Here is a 23,252-nt window from a genome sequence, read left to right on the forward strand (position 1 = left end):
GGCTGCTCCCCGTGTGCCACGCTTAAGGGAGGGAATGCAGACTGAGCAGAAAAAGACATGTTTCTGCTGCCACAGAGGTCAGTCTGGTGGCAGAGGCCCACTTCGTCAGAAAACCCCACGCCCGTGTGTGTGACCGCAGCCTGCGAGGCGGGCCATGGTGGGAGGAGGGAGAGCCAGGAGGCGGCCTGGAGAAGGTGGCGCTAAGTTAAGATGTGATGGGTCAGCAGTTCTGGGAACATCAGGCCAGCAAGAGCAGCAAATCCCCTGGTCCGGAGTATAAGAAACAAAAGTAGAAGAGATCACAGCTACCATCCACTGGACACTTACTGCGCGCCTGGCATTGTCTTAGAGATCACCTGCGTATACAATTCTTGCGTTCTTTCAACAGCCTTCTCAGTTTAAACATTATCACCCCCATTTTATAGTCAGTAAACTAGGGCACGGAATTTCAGAAATGTGCCCGAGATAAGGATAGTAAGAGGCAGAGCCAGGGGGATGAAACCCCAAGCCTGCGTGTTTAACCACTGGGCCATCCCGCCTCCAGTGGTCGCCACTGGGCCCCACTGAAATATAACACATCAGAATGGAATTGGTTTCCACCTGGTTCGCTGGTAGGAGGACAAAGGTGCTTTTGAAAATGTTATCAAATTCCCCAGGGAAATGGGGGAGAAACTGTCAAGAGATACAAGTCCTGAAACTAGACCATTACGGTATATGCAACACCCACAGCCAGTGACAGCGGCCTTACGCAGCCTTATTTTCTGTCACACCACACACATGCGCCACCCAGCCACCCCAGCGGTGAATGAAACCAGTGTAAACATTGGACCCAGAGACACTGATCTACAGGCAGCACTGGCCTTTGAGACGACCCAGCCCAGGAAACGCCACGTAGGCAAACTTGTATAGGTTCAGCCGTGATTATGTTCTCCAACATACGGCCGGGGAAATAGAGAGGGTCATGAGGTACAGAGAGACCGGAGTTACTCCAGGAGCGCAGATAGTATTAAAACTAGAAAAGTCTAGCAATGCAGGTGATCAAAAGGTACACCTTACATTTATGAGATGATAAATTCTGGGACATCAAGTACAGTATGGTGACTGTAGTGAACACTAGCACACATTTGAAAGCTACTAAGAGGAGAGACCTTAAATGTTTCATCACAAGAAAAAATGTTTGTGGCCAAATGAGGTGATGGATGTTAACTGAAGTAATTGTAGTGATCACTTCACTATAAACATACATATCAAATTATTATGGTATACACCTTACACTTACACAATGTTATATGTCAATTATATCTCAATAAAACTGGGGGGGGGTGAATCTAGTAATACAACAAATTATGCTATAACAGAATAAAGAAAAATACATTTGATTATCTCAATAGATATAGAAAAGATATTTTATAAAATTCAAATACCCCAACCCTCACAGATGATAAAATTGCATAGCACTTAACACACGAACACACACACACACACACACACATGTACAAATGAAACTGAAGAAATCTGAAATCAGTGCATTGTGTCAGTGTCAATATCCATCTGTGATTTTATATATAATTTTCCAAAATATTACCAGTGGGGGAAACGGGGCATGTATACAAGTGATCTCTGTATTGCATCTTAAAACTGAATGTAAATATCCAATTAGCTCAATTAAAAAGTCAATACTTAAAAGGGCAAGAGGTGGATATAGAATGAGGAGAGAGGAAGGAAGGGAGAAGGAGAGGGGGATGAGAGAGGAAATCAACTTTCTGGAAACAAAATTTCATTAACCATCAAAATTTTGCAAGTTTAAAATATAGGATAATAATTTATTTTAAAAATCATAGCCACTCCATCCTTCCAATGTTTCAATAGAGCCTGACAAAGAATGTTAAAGTTTTGAATTTTTGCATTTTGAGAAGATCACACACCACCAACATGCTAATATGACGAATGTGATACTAACATGTATGACATAGTCAGGGATAGAATACAATGTGTAATACCTGCAATAAGATCCTGTGTTCAAAGTCTTCCCTCAACCTACATTATAAAAAGTGTGGTGTTTGCTGTGTTTTGCTTTTAATTATCCTAAAAAAAGGTGTCATTTTGACAAAACAAAATTTCACCAACAAGGAGTAAAAGGGAACTTGCATAATCTCATGAAGGCGCTCCCCAAAACCCCACAGTAAGCATCATGCTTACGTGGTGAGATGAACAGGGATGAAGTCTGTTATGTTCTTCCTAGTAAAGTGGAGAACGAGGCAAGGGTGCCCACCTCACTGCTTGTATTCAGTGCTGCCTTGGGACCCAGCCAGGCCCATCAAAGTTTATTTTGTATTCCCTTCCTGTACGCGCGGCTCATGGGAAGCAGCCAATAAAAGTAAGCTATTATTACTAAATACTTTAGTTCATTTAATACACTTGAGTAAACTTTTAATTAAGCATAGTTAGAAGAACTGAAAAGAAACAAATGTGTCCTTACTCACAGGCCAAGTGATTGTTTAGAAAATGCGTGGTAAATTGGGAAACTAACCAGAGAGTCCATGGAAGTTTCTGGATGTAGGATCCAGAGCAGGGGCTGAAGAGCCCACGATGGGTGTCCTGACTTAAGTTCTAAGTAAGCAGATGAGTACAAATTAGAGAAGCAGAAAGACCAAGAAAAGAGCTGAGCCCTAGAATGAAGACCACTAAGTCTTGCTGGTCTTGTTTAGCATCTCCTGCACATTTGACCAGGAATTGCCTGTGAGTCCCAGCCACACTGGCTCCTGGTTCTTGGGCGCCCGGGTCTCCCTCTCCCACTGTGGTCACCATAGCCACCTGTCTATGCTCACCTGACAAACTTCTGCAACTGGCATTCAAAGAGCCTGAGGAACACAGGCATGGATGTGACAGACAGACCACCTTCAGCACTGCAATAAGCAATTACAATGAGCTCCAATTTCTACTTAAAATTACCATTTTCTGTATTTATAAAATCAACTAGAGGCCCGGTGCACGAATTCATGCACCAGTGAGGTCCCTCAGGGTGGCCTGCAAGGATTGGGCTGAAACCCGCAGTCCAATGCCACCTGCAGCTCCTACCTGCCGCTCCCACTCATCCTGGCCCCACTGCACCTTCCACGGGCTTGCGCCAAATCAGTCCCGACGGGAGAGGCTTGAGCTGCAGCAGCAGCAGCAGCAGCAGCAGCAGCCACAGCAGTGCTCACCAGCCGTGAGCCCTTTGTCTGGCGCCCTCCCGAGGGGAGTGGCCTGTGGGATTGAGACGAAACCAGCTCTCTGACATCCCCTAAGGGGTCCCAGATTGTGAGAAGGCACAGGGCAGGCTGAGAGACCCCACCAGTGCATGATCAGGACCAGGGAGGGCTCCAGGACAAGTCCAGCCCATCTCGCTCAATCCCGATCAGCCAGACCCCAGCAGCAAGCTAACCTACCAGTTGGAGCATCTGCCCCCTGGTGGTCAGTGAACGTCATAGCAAGCGGTTGAGCAGCCTTAGCATATCATTAGCATATTATGCTGTGATTGGTTGAACAGTTGACCAGTCACCAGATGATCCTCGGGAGGGCTCCAGGGCAAGTCCAGCCCATCTCGCTCAATCCCGATCAGCCAGACCCCAGCAGCAAGCTAACCTACCAGTTGGAGCATCTGCCCCCTGGTGGTCAGTGAACGTCATAGCAAGCGGTTGAGCAGCCTTAGCATATCATTAGCATATTATGCTGTGATTGGTTGAACAGTTGACCAGTCACCAGATGATCAGACACCTAGCATATTAGGCTTTTATTATATAGGGTTTTAGATGATCCCACCATGAGAGAGAAGCAGTACTATAATCTACAACTACCAATAATCTCTAATGCACTTGGTTTGGAATGTATTATGGATCTTTGTAGTAGGAATACCTTCCCAATGAAAAGTTTTCTTGCACTACACTTAAAATAAGACTTAATAGTCTGAATAGAAGAAAGATTGGTAACAAAAAAGAATGATCCAGTAATGTGTTGGAATGCCACTTTTTGCCCAATGAGTATCATTAAGTTGGACGGCCTATACTGAAATACTTGAACTTCAACAACCTCAGGAAGGATGCCAGATAAAAAGGACACCATTGTTGAGCTCTGAAGCCATGGATTAATATAACCCTGGTAAAGTAAAATAACACGGTGGCAGGTGTGAAAGACTTGGATGTCTTCCATTTGGCCCAGGCCACCGTAGACAGCCCATGAAAGGAAGCTCAGCGCCCTCTCTGTTCTTTCATATTCTTGGGGCAAAGGCTTTGGTGATGACACTGCCATGGCTTTCCTTACACTTGGGCTCTATTCCACTGGGCCTGTTTCTGTCATAATTCCGAACGCACTGTCCAGTGTAGCAGCCACCAGTCATGCATGTTTCCTGAGCCCTTGACCTGCAGGTATGTGGTAAGGGCAAGATACACACTGGATTTCAAAGACTTCATACGATAAAAAGAATAAACAATCTCCTTCATAATTTTTACATTGGTTAATGTTGAAATAATCTTTTTTATGAGCCAAGTAAAATGTCTTATTAAAATTAATTTCACCTGCTTATTGTCATTCTTTTAAATGTGGCTACTAGCAACCGGTTTGGCTCAGTGAATAAATGTGGCTACTAGAAACTTTTAAATTACATATGTGGCTCTCTGGCAGCTCACGTTGCATAATCACTGGGCAGTGCTGATTTAAAGAGACAAACGGTATTCTAAATGATGTATGTATAATATGCAACATCTTAGACAAGCATGTCATTTAAATGAACGAGGCATGCAGCCTGCCAGCAGCGAGCTTGACATGCTTGGACAACATTACTCAATATGATTATAAGCCCTTTGTGTGTCGTTGGATGGAAAATTCCTATGGAGGCAGGTATAATATTATAACAATAGTATAAAAGAGGCCTCATTTATTGAGCTCCAGCTTTTGACAGGGATACTGCTAAGTGCTTCAGATAGATTATCTGTAATCCTCCCAACAGGGAGAAATAATTTGGACCAGAGAGACTAAGTCATTTGGCCCAGCTCACACAGCGAGGGAGTGCTAGAGCCAGGCTCTGAATGGAGGTCTGTCTAAGGCCAAGGCCTGTACCCCATGGTTCTTCAAGGAAAGAAACTTGGATCCTGTTTGGAAGTGACCTTCTCTTTTGAAGTGGTTGCTATCCACCTTGGGCAGGGACTACCCACACCATCCATCGGTCATTACGAAGCTGCTCCCCTGAGACCAGACTGGTGATTGCCAGAGGGAAGGGGATGGGGGACTGGGTAAAAGAGGTGAAGAAATTGAGAAGTACAAATTGGTAGTTACGGAATAGTCGCAGGGAGTACGATGCTAAGTGAGATAAGCCAGGCAGAGAAAGACAAATACCATATGATTTCACTTACGTGTGGAATCTAATGAACAAATAAACAAACAAAATAGAAGCAGACTCATAGATACAGAATAATCAGGGGTGTAAAGTACCCCATAGGGAATACAGTCAATAATACTGTGATAACTCTGTATGGTGCTGGGTGGATACTGAAAATATCAGTTTGTAAAGTATACGATTACCTAATCACTATGCTGTACACTGGAAACCAATACAAAACAATACTCAAAGTAACCTGTCATTGAAAATTTAAGCAAATTTTTTAAAAATTAAGAAGGTGCTCTATTCTGCTCTGGACTCGGGGAGTGGATGGTTTTGAAAGGCAGCACGTCTACCCAACCCGCCCGGGGCCCGCTGCTCACCCTGCTCTGCACAGGAACGGCTCCGGGATGTGCGGGGCACCCAGCAAAGCCTGCCCGCGACAGCAACACATGGCGCCACGTGAGGTGGCACCAACGAGACGAGTGCCCCTGTGTATCCCATAGTCTGGCCTGACCTGACTCCCGTCCACTCTTGGAAAACGCCGCAGTCACAACAGCACTAATTGATGGGCAGCTCTGAGATACGGGGGCGGGGGGAACAGCCTGCAGCCAAGGGGCCATGACACGGCCACAGAGAGAAGAGGCTTGTCAGAAAGCCGAGACCGACTGCCAACAGACAGTCTCTCAACCCCGAAATACCTCCTGCCTCCGAGCTTGGGGAACATCAGGCACGCAAGCTCCGGCACCCTTCGTCCCCCTTCTCCCCAGCACGCTCCTCGCCGACCAAGTGATGGACGTCTACAGACATCTGCTCGGCCCACGACAAGCAGTTTGCTCCCTGTAGCAGTTGGAAAGCGTAAGTGCAGGGTGGGGGTGTTGGGAAGGTGCAGGGGTGGGGGGAGCTGGCCAGAAAAAAAAACACACGCAGAGAAAGCACAGTGACATTCAGACATGAGCCTGGGAATCTCCGAATGGCTCAGACGGGACACTGTGTCACCTCTGATTTAAGCAGGGGACTGTTTTCAGAATGCTGGCGGCCTCGGCTCGCCATCAGGCACTTACGTAATCCTCCTCATTGAGCCCTTGTTTCTCCACAGAACTCTTCACCTCCATGGAAAACTTCTCAAACTCGGGTTTCACTGTCCTCAGCAGCGTGACTGTTTGGAGGGATGAGTACGCCTGCTTCGCTTCAAAGTCGTGTTTGTCTCCTCTCTTCCACGAGCCATCTCCTACGGGAGAAATGAAAATATTTATCATTCCAAGCCAGTCACCATAAAGGGCCCTTTCTCCCTTCCCAACTGCCATGTGTCTCGACAGGTTACTAGGGGCAGCCGGGGCGAGAGGTATTGTCATGGTCTTGCACTTGGATACCATGTGACAATGAGCATCACGATCCTCAAAGAAGAAGGCCCTCTGGACGCGTGTCCCTTTGAAATGTGAGAGAAATAAAAGCTCTGTGGCCTCAACTACTTATAGTCAACATGAAATTGTACTTCCAGTCCCCAAGAACTGCAGGATGAGTGGTGTAGGAAGTAAGTTTCGCCCAGCTGGCGTGGCTCAGTGGTTGAGGATTGACCTAGGAACCAGGAGGCCACGGTTCAATTCCCAGTCAGGGCACATGCCTGGGTTGCAGGCTCGATCCCCAGTGTGGGGTGTGCAGGAGGCAGCCGATCCATGATTCTCTCTCATCATTGATGTTTCTCTCTCTCTCTCCCTCTCCCTTCCTCTTTGAAATCAATAAAAACACATTTTTTAAGAGAAGTTTCACTCTTTCTCATTCACACTCAGCTGTTAATCCCCACCATCACCTGGGGAGGTCAGCCAAGCTGTTGCTTTGGTGCCATCGGCCTGACATTGGGCGGAGGGGGTGGCAGGAATGGCTATGTGACGACGGGTGTGCAAAGGGTGATAGAGGTGGCACTGCTAAGGCGGACAAGTTTCAGATTATCAATAGTTCTTGAAGCATTTTGGAACCTCTTCAGAGTGAGAAGTCCTTTAGGTGAGTGTGAGGGTTTAGCACTGGCAACATCGTCACATTATTTACGGGACGGTGTTCACCGGTGCATCCGTGAAATGAAAACTGCTCCCATGCACTGAGCAGAGAGATAATAATCATCTCTCATTATCGAGCACTTTATAGTGAGAAACTCACTTCATCCTCCCAGGACCCAGGGATGTGGGTACAATGATCGTCTCGATTTCACAGAGAGGAAACTGAGGCACGAGAAGCTGGGTGCCCCGCTGCCTCCCAGCTCTCCCTTCACAAGAGCAAAGGCAAATGACGTGGGTGAAAACCAGCGACTTTCTATTATTTCGTTTTTTTAGAAAATACATGGCCTTCAGCGCCCCAGAAGGAAATGTGACCGTCCAGGGTTGGACAATAAGCTGATGCTTCCATGAATTGTCGTTGTGATCCCTGGAGACCTGGGAACACAGCAGGGAAGTCAGGCCCTGGAGTCCGACTCCAAAGTCATGTGTTCGCGCTGAGCCCAGGCCCCTGGCAGAGGCCTGCAGCCCAGCGGCCGAGCCCTGAGGATGGTGCCGGAGTGTGAGGCCAGGGCTCCGAGGCCCTCCCCACTCTTACAGAAAAGGAGCTGGTGGCCTTGGGATTTCCATCACGGCTGAAGCCGGACAACAGGGGGTCACTGAGCCTTGGTCAGAGGTTCGTGGGAGCCACCCCCGTGGACTTCGTAAGTGTCTTAAACAGTCTCCACCCCCCTCGAGAGAAGGAGTAGAGACAGACGGGTGACAGCTGAGTTATTACAGGTGGCAGCTCCCTGGGGAGAAAGAGGGGGTACGGTGCAGGGTGTAGAGGAAGAGGCAGCCAGCTCCAAGGAAGGATTTTAACAGGCGGCGAGGAGGACGGGGAGGCTCGCCAGGCAGAGCAGGAGGCACAGGCTAAGGTGCAAATTTGGCGGCAGCAGCAGCTGTTCAACAATAAAACAGAGCCACGGGCAAAATTCATTAAGGGCTGGATCTGTGCTCAGTGAGCAAAGCCTAAATGTCAAGCCACCCAACAGAACCTGACAAAGTCCTCCTCCTCCCACATGAAGCCTCCCCAACACGGAGGAGGCCTCGGCGTGAGGAGCAGCCGCGATGCCTGCGCTCAGGGAGCTGCGGGTCTGCCGGGTCAGGACGGCCCCAGAGTGTGGAGATGCCCAGAACCTCTGCCCGCCGTGGAGGAAGCCAATCCTCAGAGGCCTGCGATCAATGCTTATTGATTCGTTTCTCATTGATTTGCGGTGCCAAGACGCAGCAGGAGTGGTGTGTCTGAGGCAAAGAGGGTGGAGTTTCTCAGCTGGGGGAGGGGAGGGGAAGGGAGGTCTCTCTCCTGGGAACACTTCACCCTGCCGGCGCCGGCGCCGGGCTGTGCAACCAGAACGAGCACACGGTGCCGGAAACAGCCGCCCTCTGTTACTACCATAGGGAAAACCTTTTTATTTTGAAAGAAATGAAATCCAGTCCAATAAATTTGTCTGCCATCATCTAAACATAAGCCCGGCCGCGTGGCTCAGTGGGTTGAGCGTCAACCTAGGAGCCAGGAGGTCACGGTTCGATTCCCGGTCAGGGCACAGGCCCGGGTTGCAGGCTTGATCCCCAGTACGAGGCGTGCAGGAGGCAGCCGATCCATGATTCTCTCTCATCACTGATGTTTCTGTCTCTCTCTCTCTCCCTTCATCTCGGAAATCAATAAAAACATATTAAAAAATAAAAGATAATGACTTTGAAGTTTTGTTTTCTGAAAATAAAAGAATGGAAACAATAGTGCTTAATAAGTTTAAGCCAAAATAAATAGGTGTCCAGTCGCAAACATAACTGATCCTAGGACTTCCTGCTGTTGTGGGTTTCTCAGTGTGTTGTGTCAGTAATGCCTCCCACATGGGGCCGCTGGGCACGAGGGAAGCAGAGGTCGGCTTGGCGCTTGGCGTGTGGGACACATTTAATTCCACAGACAACTGGGTGCCTCTGGAGATTTATGAGTGGAACGGAGATGCACGATCAGAACCAGGCCTGGGAAATCGCGATGGATTAGGGTGGGGGGCACGGAGGGTTCCCAGCCACAGGCATCCAGGCAAGAGGTTCCATGTGGGGAGTCAGACCCCCAAAATTAACCCCGGTTCTCTGGGTGGTGAGAATCATGGGCGAGTTTTTCTCTTTCTTCCCTTTTCTTTCCCTTTCTTTTGTCTGGGGTGTGTTTTTCTGAATCTAGGAAATGTTCCCTCATAATTAGTTAGTTCTCTTTTAATCATAAAAACAGGGAGGGCCTGGGAATGCAAGCAGAGGACGGTGCAAGAGGAATCTCAAGACTCCGCAGAGCGAGGGAGTGAGGGACAACAGCGAGAGGAGAGGCGTCAGCGGTGATGCAGGGGGGGAAGAGGGGGGTGTCATTAGAGGAAAGAGCAGAGTCAGATGGAGGAGGCGGATTCGGACATCATAAGGGTGTCAGTTAGGGTCACGGTCCACCCAAGGTGACGGCCTGCAGAATGCCCGGTGACGGCACCAGGCCGGGTGGGGAACAGCAGTCTGAACAGAAAGAGGGGTGAAGGCTCGAGGAATGTGGGTGTCATTTCTACAGCCTGAGGGTCAGAACCAGGGGCTGACTCCACTGGGTGAGAGAGTGCGGGGGAGCGGGGAGGAGGGCTGGCACCAGCACTTGGGGAGGCTGTTTTTGGGGGGCAGAAGGAGGAGGAGGGGGAGACAGGAGCTCACAGAGAACCAGAAGTAGCCGGTGCCACCAACACTCGGGAAAACAGGGCTTCCAGGAAGAAATGGCTGGAAACGTCACTGACTGCGCTGAGCTGACCCATCTAGCCCAGGAGTCACTAGCCACACGGGTGACTAGTTCAACGTAAATTAATTAAAATTAAATAAAATTTAAAACTTTGTTTTTCCATTGCACCTGCTACATTTACGCAGAAAGGAACACATCCAGTGCCCTCCGAGTTCTCAGAAGACGGGAAAGTTCCGAACAGTCCCAGCGGGATTGCCCCAATAGCCTTCCACCCAACTCACTGCAAAGAAGACGCCGCCATGGTACTAACAAAAACTCAAGGGGACAACGTACGTCATCTTCTCTCTAGATCAGGGGTCCTCAAACTACGGCCCAAGGGCCACATGCAAATACAAATATTGTATTTGTTCCCGTTTTGTTTTTTTACTTCAAAATAAGATATGTGCAGTGTGCATAGGAATTTGTTCATAGTTTTTTTTTAAACTATAGTCCGGCCCTCCAACGGTCTGAGGGACAGTGAACTGGCCCCCTGTTTAAAAAGTTTGAGGACCCCTGCTCTAGATTTTGTAAATCTATCCTTTCAGTCTTATGTTCCATCATTCCAATTCCCCCATAATATATGCTGAGCTCCTGTAGTAATATAATTCAGGCAGACATGAGAGTATCTTTGAGAGCTCATCAGGATCAAACAACCTAGTAATCAGTCAATATGAACACACTGTCAAAATGTTTTAAAAAAATCCAATATCAAGGCAAGGGCTGGGGGGGGTGGTAAGAGATCAATCAAAGAACTTGTATGCACGCATATAAGCATAACCAATGGATACAGACAGTAGGGGGTGAGGGCATGTGCTGGGGGGCGAGAGCAGGTGGGGAGAGGTCAATGGGGAAAAGGAGACATGCAATACTTGCAACAATAAAGAATTCAAATTTTTAAAAAAGAAAGAAAAAATCCAATATCAATTAAATACTAATTGAAATAGAACCTTTCTCTAGAATGGGCATTAGAGTTCAGTGTGAGGGCACACGGGGGAGAAGGGCGCTGCAGAACTCTGTATGAACATGCAGCTGACTCTTAGGGCACCACGTTTCGGAGAAGGCCCTTTACTGACGATGGGCACCAGGGCCCAGGGCCCTGCTCAGGGCCACTCTGCCGGCCACAGGCTCTGTTCACGGCCTCTGCTCTGAGGAGGAAAGGTGCTTCGGGGTCTCGGACAAACATGGACAGGGGCCTCTCTATCTACAGCCATTGTTCCTGCATTGATCAGGGGTTGCGGTGAGTTCAGCTAAAAGTACACATTTCCTGACCCCGCTCACAAGGAGATGACAAAGATGTAGGAAAACAGACCATCTCATACACTGTGGCAAAGTGTAAATTGGTAAACTCTCTAGAGCAGTGATGGCGAACCTATGACACGCGTGTCAGAGGTGACACGCAAACTCATTTTTTTGTTGTTGATTTTTCTCTGTTAAGTGGCATTTAAATATATAAAATAAATATCAAAAATATAAGTATTTGTTTTACTATGGTTGCAAATATCAAAAAATTTATATATGTGACACGGCACCAGAGTTAAGTTAGGGTTTTTCAAAATGCTGACACGCCAAGCTCAAAAGGTTCACCATCACTGCTCTAGAGGATAACTTGGCAATATCTATCAAAACTTAAATGCATATAACCTTTGACCCAGAAATTCTTCTAGAAATTTATCTTACAGAACAAATGTGTGTGTGTGTGTGTGTGTGTGTGTGTGTGTATGGACATACAGGCATGCACACTCAATTAGCCTCATTCTGGGAGCAACACAAATATTTAAAAATAGGAGACAGAAAAAGTAAAGATGACATGTCGACATTATAAAATACTGTGCAAATAATTCATTAAATTGTATATATTTGTTTTATATTTTCAATGCATTCTTAATCTTTAATAAAGAAATAGAAACAATAAATAAATAAATAAATAAATAAATAAATAAATAAATAAAATTCTGTGTACCCATACTATAGCGATCATTTTATTAGAAATATTTTTGTAAAGCCCTGACTGGTTTGGCTCAATGGATAGAGTGTCAGCCTGTGGACTGAAGGGTCCTGAGTTTGATTCTTGTCCATGGTACATGCCCGGGTTGCAGGCTCGATCCCCAGTGGGGGGGCATGCAGGAGGCAGCCAATTATTGCTTCTCCCTCATCATTGATGTTTCTATCTCTCTCTCCCTCTCTGAAATCAATACAAATATTTTTTTAAAGAAAGAAATTAAATGCTTTCCATCACCTATGTTGATGGCTCCTGAGCTTCTACATGGGAGCTTAACTAATAAGTCATAAGTAATCTGAAATGAAGGGGGGCTGGGAGCAGAGACTTTCAAAATGTTGCACTTCAGTTTACAATAATGATTGTTTTCTTTCTTTCACATTGTGGCCCATTACAAACATATGAGTAACATGCATAAATATATACACATGAACGTATCCTATATAATAAGAGCCTAATATGCAAATCAACTGAAAGGCAGAACCACAGGTTGGCGGGGGGCAGGGCCGGCGAGTGAGCAGCACCAGGCCAGCCAAGGTAGGGAGCGGGCCTAAGCCATCAGTCGGACATCCCCTGAGGGCTCCCAGACTGCGAGAGGGCACAGGCCAGGCTGAGGGACCCCCCTGAGTGCATGAATTTTCATGCACCGGGCCTCTAGTTACTAACATAAAGGTTTTATGAAACAATACATATGCTACGTGTGACCCACTTTGACGTATCCTATTCCATTATTACATTGATTTCTAGTACCGTGGTCAGCAAATGGCGGCTCGTGAGCCACATGCGGCTATTTAGCCCCTTCAGTGTGGCTCTTCCACAAAATACCACGTGCAGGCGCACACGTACAGTGCGATTGAAACTTCGTGGCCCATGCGCAGAAATCGGTATTTTGTGGAAGAGCCGGTATTTTGTGGAAGAGCCACACTGAAGGGGCCAAAGAGCCACATGTGGCTCGCGAGCCGCGGTTTGCCGAGCCGCAGTTTGCTGACCACTGTTCTAGTCTATTCCATCCTATTAAAAATTATCCCAGCAGACAATCCGGAGGCAACCTGCAGTTGGAAGTGCACGAGGCAGGGGTCTGTAGGGCCTGGATTTAAGACCATCCGGAGACAGATGCCCTGGCATCGGGTTATGTGGGATCTTCCTTGCTGAGTTCTCAGAGAAGCAAAGCTTGAGAACTTAGAAGTCACAACCGTGTTCAGGATTCCAAATTTCTAAACTCCGAGCTATGAAAATGAAATCTGTTGACGTAACTCACATTATTGGCTCTTTCCTGCCCCTTCCTGACACCCCAGCCGGCGAGGGAAAGGGACCGAGTTACCGTAGGAAGAGCTGTTGAAGAGCTCGATGTTGAAGAAGGCGTAGTCCCCGCTGGTCATCCCGTGTCTGTGCGCCGCCAGCATGATGCCCCGGATGGTGTCGCTGCTCGCACACATGATCACCACTGGGAGGGAGGAACAACAACACGTGTGAGACGCCCTGTCAGGACACAGCGAGGACGCTGAGACCAGCGGGGGACGGCCGGCAAGGCGCGGGGTACTCACATCCCCTCCAGTGTCCTCACGAATACATATGGGTTACAAAGGGGAAGAGTATTAACGTGACAGTGGAGAAATGCAGAGGATGCCACCATAGCCAAGGATGGAAGCCAATGTCACCAACCCTAGGAAGAGACTCCTGAGCCTCCGGATGCAGCCCACCCAGGACCAAAGCCGACAAAGTGGGTGACCTGAACCTAACGGGGGGAGCAGCCAGTGTGGGGACAGTCTGTAGGAGAGTTGGCCTGTGCGTCTTGAAATGGTCAAGTTCGTGACCAACAAAGACAGGCTAGGGGAATGTCCTAGACCAGTGGTTCTCAATCTTCTGGCCCTTTAAATACAGTTCCTCATGTTGTGACCCAACCATAAAATTATTTCCGTTGCTACTTCATAACTGTCATGTTGCTACTGTTATGAATCGGAATGTAAATATCTGATATGCAGGATGGTCTTAGGCGACCCCTGTGAAAAGGGCGTTTGACCGCCAAAGGAGTCGTGACCCACAGGTTGAGAACCGCTGTCCTAGACGAAAAGACACAGAAGAACAGAAAGCTCAGTGCAATGTGTGCCCCTCGAGTGGACCCTGGCCCTTTAAAAAATAATAATAAAAGTTTTGCTATAAAGGGTATTATTGAGACAACTGGAGAAACCTGAATAAGGTCTGAAAACCAGGTAACAGTATTGCATTTGTTATTTCACAGTTCTGCTGTGGATGTGTAAGTGAATGTCCTTTTTCTGAGGAAACACACCTAAGTATTTAGGAGTCAAAGAGCATGATGGCTGTACTTACTCTCAAATAGTTCCTTACAAGATAGTAATGTGTCCGTGTGGTGTACATGTGTACATATTTGGAGGGAGAGGGGAGAGAGGGAAGGAGGGGAGGGGAGGGATCGCCAGATTTGCCCAATAGAAGACAGCGAGGAGTGCCAAGTGCTTTTTATACTTAATCGCACGGTAAATACCTTTTCCCGAAAAAGCAAACTTAATGGTTCTAGGGAGGCCCTTCATGTGGCAAATCAGAGGACGAGGGAGGGGCCCGGGCTTTCTGCTGCCTTGATTCGGAAACACTCCTCCCAAGCTGTGCAGCATCAGAGGGACAGGCACAGAGCCCAGGCCCTCCTGCTGCTCTCTCCGCTCAGAGCCACACTGTCAGACACGAGGGGCGTTGAGCAGCTCCAGAATATTGCTGCCTGCTCATAAGAGCATCCACAGCCTGGAGCGAAGCGGGGACCCGGCCATTACCCAGGAAACTTGATCACTGTCGCTGTCCCTCATCCCCATGACGGGGACCCCTGTGCCTGGTGCACACAGAGGAGGGGAGCGACCTGGAGAGGCTGGGTGCCATCCCGCGCGATGGCTCTCAGAGCTGTGTCTGCTCTTTGTGAAAGCACGGGCGCTGGAAGATGTCAAACTAACTCCAGGCCGAGCCACAGCTGCCTTGGCAACGCGAGGGTCAGGGCTTGTTGGTATTCCGTGTGCTGCGACCTGCACTGGGAGTGTCGGATCCCGGCTCTGACGTTCCTTATGCAAAGGGGCTCCGTGTACAGGCCAAAGGCTCCAGAGCACTTGTTTCTAAACAATACAGAACTCGAAAGAGCTACCACTGTACGCGTAGGTGCTGTGTGTGCCCATGAAAATACACGTTTAGGAAACATAATCAAATTCCCAGATGCCTCTGTAAGGGAGTTTTTGAAGAAACACCTCGTTACTCATTATGATTTAGAACTTTGTTTCAGCAATGATTAATTCTAGTCCCTGAAATCAAAAAAGAGTGACGGTGTCCCACAAAACAGCCAATAAGGGGCTGAAGCTGGACACGTTTGAAGAGCGTGGGCTCCAAGAGGGGGCGTCTCCGGGAGGGTCCGGTAGACTCGGGCCAGCGGCCTGCCCGCAGCCCTCATCACTTTTTGTTAATTCCTCATAGTCCGAAGTCTGCCTCTCCCTCCCGGATGCAGCACCTCCTTCTGCCAGCACATCACTAGGTGACAGAGTCCTCATCACCTGACTCAGCCATTTTCAGATGAGCTGAAAGGCAGACGACTGAAGTTCAACGAGGACCAAAGCGCATGAACATGTCTGCGTCGCCAGGTACCAGGCACGCTGACTGGGGTGATGGTGAGGATGAACTCAGAAGCAGGTCACTCCGTTGGATGACTCAGGCAAGGAAGGCATCGGGGCTTGATGACTCTATGTGTCTAAGAGACATCTCCCCGGCCCAGGACTAAGCAGGCTGGGTCCTCGGGCCAGAGCAGAAGCTTCCCTGAGTCCTGGCTGGGGTCCGCCCGGCACTGGCCTCTGTCACTTCTCTTTCTATTTTTACAGTCCTGGCCCATCTGCTGCTCTCTGTCCCCCTCATCATCAAGGCCCATTCCTTCTGGCAGACACATTCTCTCTTTAAATGTCAGTGCCTCCTTGGACCGAGCAAGAGTGACCTCAGTGGCATTGTGTGTATCTGAGCAGACTTGGATTATTTGTGTGTTGACCATGTGGCTTAACTCTCAAAGGGAACCCTTAGCTTCCAAGTTCAGGGCAGGGTATTGTTTTTCTTGCATAAAAATCATGATTCAGTTTAAGTTGGAGCAAGAGCTTCCAGATGCTGGCAAAGCGGGCAGAGTGGAGAATCCGCCTAGATTGGGAGGATAATCCCTAATCTCGAATGGTTGTTTCATTCCAGCCTAGCTCAACAGCAAGTATTTTTAGAAACCTGCCTTTAGACGGTCTATCAGGAGATTAAAATAGTTTTCATTAAAATAGCATTCTCTTCCTACTCGTGTTTCATCAGTTTACATAACTCATCAAACTACATGCTTAAATGAATAAGCACAACTGGCAGGAACAGATTTGGGGACAGCTCTTGGGAAGTCTCTGGACAAGTGTGAGAGGTCTGCAGGCCCCTGCCAGCGCTCACCAGCAGGCAATAAGGTTTATAGAGAAGAGGCATCAGCTAATCCTCTAAGCTGCTAACGTAGAGGTCAAGTAAGACAGTTTCTGTCCAGCCGTGTGGCTCAGTAGTTAAGCATCCACCCATGAACCAGGTGGTCACGGTTGATTCCTGGTCAGGGCACATGCCTGGGTTGTGGGCTCGACCCCCAGTAGGGGGCGTGCAGAAGGCAGCCGATTGATGGTTCTTTTCATTGATGTCTCTATCTCTCTCTCCCTCTCCCTTCCTCTGAAATCAATAAAAATATTTTAAAAATTTTTTTAATTTAAAAAATGTAGACAGTTTCTATTGTATTTAAGTATGTTTAAATATACAAATACTAATTTAAGGGTCAAATTTTTAAAATTCTAAAAGGGAGGGTGGTGTGACTCTAAGTTTCTGGATACCGTTTCCGTCAATCTGCCCTATTTTCTCCAAGTTGCCACAGAAATTGCAATGTTCCATGTCACCCTCCACTTCCTGATCTCGCCAGTGTCTTCTGTAAGAGACTCCTCGCTCCTGTGCACGCCCGAGAGCACTCTAAGAACGGCAGAGAGAAGCGCGAAGGGATGGCTTCCGGAGACCAGAAACATTCCAGGTAGCAAACCTGAAATGGGGGTACGCGTGCCTTTCCCCAGGCTCCGGTTTATATTTGGAGCGACTTCTAATAAGGTGACACTCAGCTCTCAAACTGCCTTCATTTACCCGCTCTGCCCCCACAGAGTGAATTGTCTGACAGGTGAGTTGAGAAGAAAACCCTGGGCACATTGGACTCAGCCCTTTCTTCCTTCCCCTTTGAGATGTGTCTGCTTTCGGAGAGCACACGGTGTGGCTGACCTTTGTCCTGTGGCCAGCGGCCTGTGCTGGAGGGGGTCTGCAGCTGGACAGCTGATCTGGAACTCAGTGGACAAACCTGCCTAATTCAGGGGGAAAGTAACAAGCGGCCCTTTTGGCAGCAGATCTAAGTCCATGTTCTCAGTAAGTTTTATCGATATTAAAAATCGTATTTTCATACTGTCTATGTGACTCCTGCATCCGTCTGTCATTTAACTCTGTACCTGAAGGGAACGGGGTGCTTCTGCAGGGCAACAAAGCAAGATGTGCATGTGCTGCAAACTGAAAACATGATAGCAGAAATGGAAAACCAATCTCCATGGTCGCTCTGGGAGTCATCAAAAGAATAAGAAAGATTTTTTTAATATGTGTTTACTGATTTCAGAGAGGAAGGGAGAAGGAGATAGTAACGTCAATGATGAAAGAGAATCATTAATTGGCTGCCTCCTGCACGCCCCCTACTGGGAATCATGCCTGCAACCTAGGCATGTGCCCTTGACGGGAATCGAACCAGGGACCCTACAGATAGTAGGCCGACGCTCTACCCACTGAGCCAAACCAGCCAGGGCAAGAAGGATTTTTGTAAAGACAGGTGGTAAATGGGAGAAAAGTAAAGTATCAATCCAGGAGATCTAACATCCAAATAAAACAAGTTCTAGAAAGAGAAAACAGAGAAAATGAAGATGATAAAATTACCGAAGGAATAATTTAAGAAATCTTCCCAGAACTGCCCGGCCGGCGTGGCTCAGTGGTTGAGCATTGGCCCATGAATCAGGAGGTCACAAGTCGATTCCCGGTCAGGGCACATGCCTGGGTTGCTGGCTCAATCCCCAGTAGGGTGCGTGCAGGAGGCAGCTGATCAATGATTCTCTCTCATTGATGTTTCTATCTCTCTCTCCCCCTCTCCCTTCCTCTCTGAAATCAATAAAAATATATTTAATTTTTTTAAGATAGAAATCTTCCCAGAACTAAAAGGCATGAGTTTCTGGATTGAAGAGGCCTACCCTTGAATATCCTCAAGTGCATAAGGCAAAATACTGGCATAAAAATCTATCAAAATGGAATGTAAAAACATTGGGAGCAACAAAAATAGTCCAAAAAATTCCACGACAAAAAGAAAAACACAACATTCTATTGATAAAGAAATGGAATCAATTCTAGTTACCTAATAGCAACACTGGAATCTAAAAGACAATCCTTCAAATTTTGAGGGAAAATAATTTCATATCTAGAATTCTGTAAATACATGTAATGGTAGGATGAAGAAATTTTCAGTCATGAGATGTCTCAAACTTTAGCTCTCATTCATCCTTTCTGAGAAAGCTCCTGGAGGATGTGTTCCACTAAAACAAGAATATGCACCAAGAAAGAACACAGAGGGACCTAATCAGAGAGGGGGGGGGGGGGGTGGGGATGTTGAAGAAAGAACCCGGAGTTACAACTGTGCAGCATGTTTAGAACATAACTAAACTGGAGCAGCTCAGGAGACTTAAAATATAAAATTGGTAGATGATTTAGTAATTCCATAGGAAACTAAGCAGACAAACAAAAATAGACTTTTTTTTAACCCCAAGGAAAACAAGTAGGGCGAGAAAGGAAATGTCATCGTAGTAGCCTGTATGGCTCAGCTACAAATAATTTTTAGAAGGTAATAATAATGTAGACACTAAATACTACTGAGCTAACCAAAAATTATAATGCAATCATCTTGGAGGGGAGACTGGAAGGGAAACTTGAGTGTGTGGCTAATAGGGAGTAGACGAGAACTAAATCAGCATCTTCCACTGGGATGGTAAGAGATTAAAATCTAAAACTGAAAAAATCAAAAGTAACATGGGACTTAGAGGTATGAGGTCAAATACCTACAGAAACAGCTGAAAGCATTGAAAACAGTTGCCTCTGGGCAGTGAGAAATGGGGAGAAGGAGACAGTAGGTCTGGTTTGTACTGATACCTGGAATTTTCTTACTTTGTAAACTATATAGCTGTAACTAATTTATGTAAAAATAACATATGTTTTCAAGAAAAGTGATTTCTCTCTGGCTGATCCTACACTACATAGCAACGGGTTTTATTTGCAAAATAGAGATTGCACCTTTATTTTTGTTGTTCACAAGGCTCCTGCTACTCCCAAGGTTTTCAGCATTTCCCCAGGGCAGCCTACAGTGCTTCTTCCCCGCTGCTGGGTCAGTTATTTCACTTATCATGGGTTCTTTGCTTAAAAATTCTGCTGATCAACCACTTGGTCATTTCCCCCAGCCGAATTCTAAAAATAAATGACTCTCTACTGATTAAACGCAGTTATCTCTACAGTGGTCATGCAGGCCCAGAGTAATGACACATTATTAACTACAGGCCTGGTGCACAAAATTTGTGCATGGGGTGGAGGCTGTCCCTCAGCCCAGCCTGCACCCTCTTGCAATCCAGGTGATTTGCGAAACCCCTCGGGGGGTGTCCGACTGCCGTTTTAGGCCCAATCCCACAGTGGGACCGGGCCTAAACTGGCAGTCAGACATCCCTCTCGCAATCCGGGACCACTGGCTCCTAACTGCTCGCCTGCCTGCCTGCCTGATTACCCCTAACCACTCGCCTGACTGCCTGATCGCTCCTAACCACTCTGCCTGCCTGCCTGATTGCCCCTAACTGCTCGCCTGCCTGCCTGATCACCCCTAACCGCCTCTGTCTTGGCCCCCGCCATGGCGGCTTCATCCGGAAGGACATCTGGAATGACGTCCAGAAGGTTGTTCAGCTGTCCGGTCTAATTAACATATTATACTTTTATTGTATATTAGTTTTTCTTTCTACAGTACAGCATATAGCCAAATGAAATTTTAGTCATATTAGTATTTGAGATGGCAGCATTGTTAGTTTTTACCTTTTAAAAGATTCAAATATTTGTATCTGATTTTGAAGATGAACTTAAGTCCAAAAAAAGTGCTAACATGTGATCTCCAAAGGTGGTGGGGGTGGGGGGGCGGACTCTCTAGCTCTATGATGTTTAATATGGAATTTTCAAAGACAGAAACACAGACCATGGCATCTTCACACTTGAGTGAGCACCCATCAGAGCCACCCACCGGCAGTGTGAGGGCCTGACTCGCGGGCCAGCTCTCCATTTCACAGAAGAGGAAGGGCCGCCTCAGAGCAGGTAAGTGACCGCCCAGGCCAAGCAGCTGCTGAGTGGAGAGGACACAGCAAGTCCAGGGCACCTGCCTCTTACCCCGGGTCCTTCCCCAGGACACGGCTGGCCTTCTAGTGGAAGTGAGGATCATCATGTATACAGACTACCAGCCACTGTAATAACACTTCACGTTCACTGTGCGCCATGCACCTGGCGCTGTGCCAGCACGTTCCTATGTTCGCTCATTCAATCCTCCCAGCATCCCTAAGATGGGGGTGCCCCTACGCTCCCCCCCGACTTTACCTGAGGAACCTGAGGTTTAGTAGTAGCCCAAGCTCCCTCTCCAGTGAAGGCCTGAGCCTGGACAAAGGCTCTGGAAATCAAACCCCACTGAACCCAGTTAACCCATTAACTGCTTATGGCAGAGTAATGGCGATTGGCTAAAGGGAAAAGATCCCCAGAGAGAGCCGTGTCATCAAGCAGCTCTCTCTCCTGGGGGTAGGGAATTTCGGGGAGAGGGGGAGAAATTGTTCTGCATTTCTGACATCTGCCAAGTCACGGTTAGAAATACACTTTAGAGTAGGAATGGTACCCTTTGTCCCCTGTAAAATACACAGGTCAGCCAAGCAAACTCCCACCACTAAATTCAAGTTTAGACAAAAAGGAGCAGAGACTGGCTACATGGGCGAGGCTTTTGTAATGAAAAGCTAATCCGCAGCAACAGGCTGTAGTCCAACCCCTCGGAAGCCCCCAGGCCCACCAGGGCACAGTTGCCCGCCCTGCTGCCTGGGCTCAGCCACCCCTTGTGCGGCGGAGGGGCCCCTGGCTGAGATCTGCCCTAATCTGGAATGACAGGTCCCCTGGGCCGGGAACCCCAGGCCATGTGCTCAGGGACACCCTCCCCCTCTCCCCCCGCCCACTACACTGAGACCTTCAGAGCAGATCTTGAGGGTTGGGGGACACCCCCACCCCAGCTAGCCCTGGGAAATCTCCAACTCCTAGCTCCCCGGCTGAGCCTGGGGTTCCGGAGGCCAGAGCAGCCCCGCATCTGCAGGAGCCCCCAAGAGCCCGCAGGGGCCCGCAGGAGCCTGGAACGCTGGAGGCAAGAAGCAGATGCGGGCTGCTCCGCCGGCCGGGCGTGGCCAGTCCGCAGCCTAGGAGACAAGCACCCTTTTTCATAATCAGCGCAGCCGGCGCACCCCGCCTGGCTGGCTGGCAGGGATTCTGCGCAGACCGCCTGGAGTTTGAAAGCTCAAAACTTGGCCACGCACCCCCACTGTCAACACCCCCCTCCTCCTCGCGCTGGAGCGTGTGCTCCCTACGAGGCTGAGTGGCCAACTTGGGAAGGGCGGTGGCCGCTGCGCTATCCTTCAGGGCCCCTCCACCCACTCTCATCGGCTGCTGACACCTCCCGGCTCCCACGGCCAGCTCCCAGTTGCCCCCAGGTGCCCAGCCGACTGCACAGTCGGGGGCTAGCCCTGCACCTGGTTCAGCCCTGGCCCCCTCGGCCGCTGGGCGTGAGGTCGTGGGGAGCTTTGCTGGGGTTGCACCACTTACAATCCAGGCGCGAGGGGGAGCAGAGGCGGGATCCCTCCAGCTCTGTGCACCCCAAACCTGACACCGGTCGGAGGGAACTGCGTTTGGCTGCCCTCTCTGCCCGCCCTTCCCGGCCGTCTACTGGGCAGTGAAATGGGCCACATGGGCGCGCTCACGATTATGTATCCGCGATCACCCGCTTCCCCTCCCGCTCCCTATAGCCGGACCTTAGTCAACCCCCACCCCCAGACCCGCGGGGAGAACTTGGGAAGCCCATGGAAATGGGGCGTCCGCGCCCGCTTCTCCAGCGCGCGCTATAGCCAGTCGCCCTCCCAGCGCGCAGTTGACAGATGCCGATGCCGCGCAGCCGGGGAGCGGCCGCTGGTGCCGGCGCGGCAGGCGTTTTTGGTGGAAACCACACACGCTCGTTTATCAGAGGCTGGAGGGGCCACGGAAGCACTGAGGGGGGCGGTCAATGAGCCTTTAAGAGAAAGGCGGGGTCTGCGGAGGGAGCCGCTGAGGGGACCCGAGACCCGAGCGGGGAGCGGCTGAAGCGAGTCTGCCCGCGCTCCCGCACCTGGCGGGGCGCACGTCGGGAAAGGGCTGGGCAAGTCCTTCGGGCCTCCGAATGCTTTCCTGTCCCAGCTGGAGCCTGGCACCCGCCCGCAGTGCCCCCCTAATCGCTCGCCAGCTGCAGGCGAAGGGGGAGCGAGGGAGAAAAAGCCCAGGTGGCTCCCCAACCCCTGTCGGGGCTGCGGGCTCGGACGCCCCTCCCCCAGGCCCCGTCCGCGGGGCTTCCTACCTACACCCGAGACAGACGCAGGGTCGTGGCCACCAGACACGCGCCCTCCCCGAGTCCTTCGTGCCGCAGAGAAGCGCACAGAGGTGCAGGGGGAGCCGGGGAGAGCGGCTGGGCTGCCGCGGGGCCCGCGCCCCTCCCGCTCACCTCGCTCACTGGCCTGGATGTAGCGCACGATGTCCTCCAGGTCCAAGTCCTTGGCCTCGTCGAAGCTGTAGGCGGACGTGTGCAGACCCTCCTCCTGGAAGACCTCGTGGACCCCCTCCAGGGTGAAGAAGCAGTTGCGCTCCAGCTTGTCGTCGCTGTAAAGCAGCGCGGCGCGGCTCCACTGGTGGTGGCGGAACAGGGCGAGCATCATCTCGCCCATCTTGGCGTAGGCGGGC

General features: G+C 49.3%; 1 protein-coding gene across 1 annotated transcript in view; it reads right to left on the reverse strand.

The window, feature by feature from the left end:
* Positions 1-23,246, reverse strand: part of NPR3 (natriuretic peptide receptor 3) — a 54,255-nt gene extending 31,009 nt beyond the window's left edge. The window contains exons 1-3 of the mRNA XM_005872612.2: positions 23,017-23,246; positions 13,444-13,566; positions 6,418-6,584 (exon numbers count right to left, since the gene is read on the reverse strand). Coding sequence (XP_005872674.1) covers positions 6,418-6,584; positions 13,444-13,566; positions 23,017-23,236 — 510 coding nt within the window. The 5' untranslated portion in view covers positions 23,237-23,246. The remainder of the gene's footprint in view (positions 1-6,417; positions 6,585-13,443; positions 13,567-23,016) is intronic.
* Between the last annotated feature and the right edge of the window lie 6 nt (positions 23,247-23,252).

Source organism: Myotis brandtii, unplaced genomic scaffold (assembly GCF_000412655.1).
Source record: "Myotis brandtii unplaced genomic scaffold, ASM41265v1 scaffold384, whole genome shotgun sequence".
NCBI lineage: Eukaryota > Metazoa > Chordata > Mammalia > Chiroptera > Vespertilionidae > Myotis > Myotis brandtii.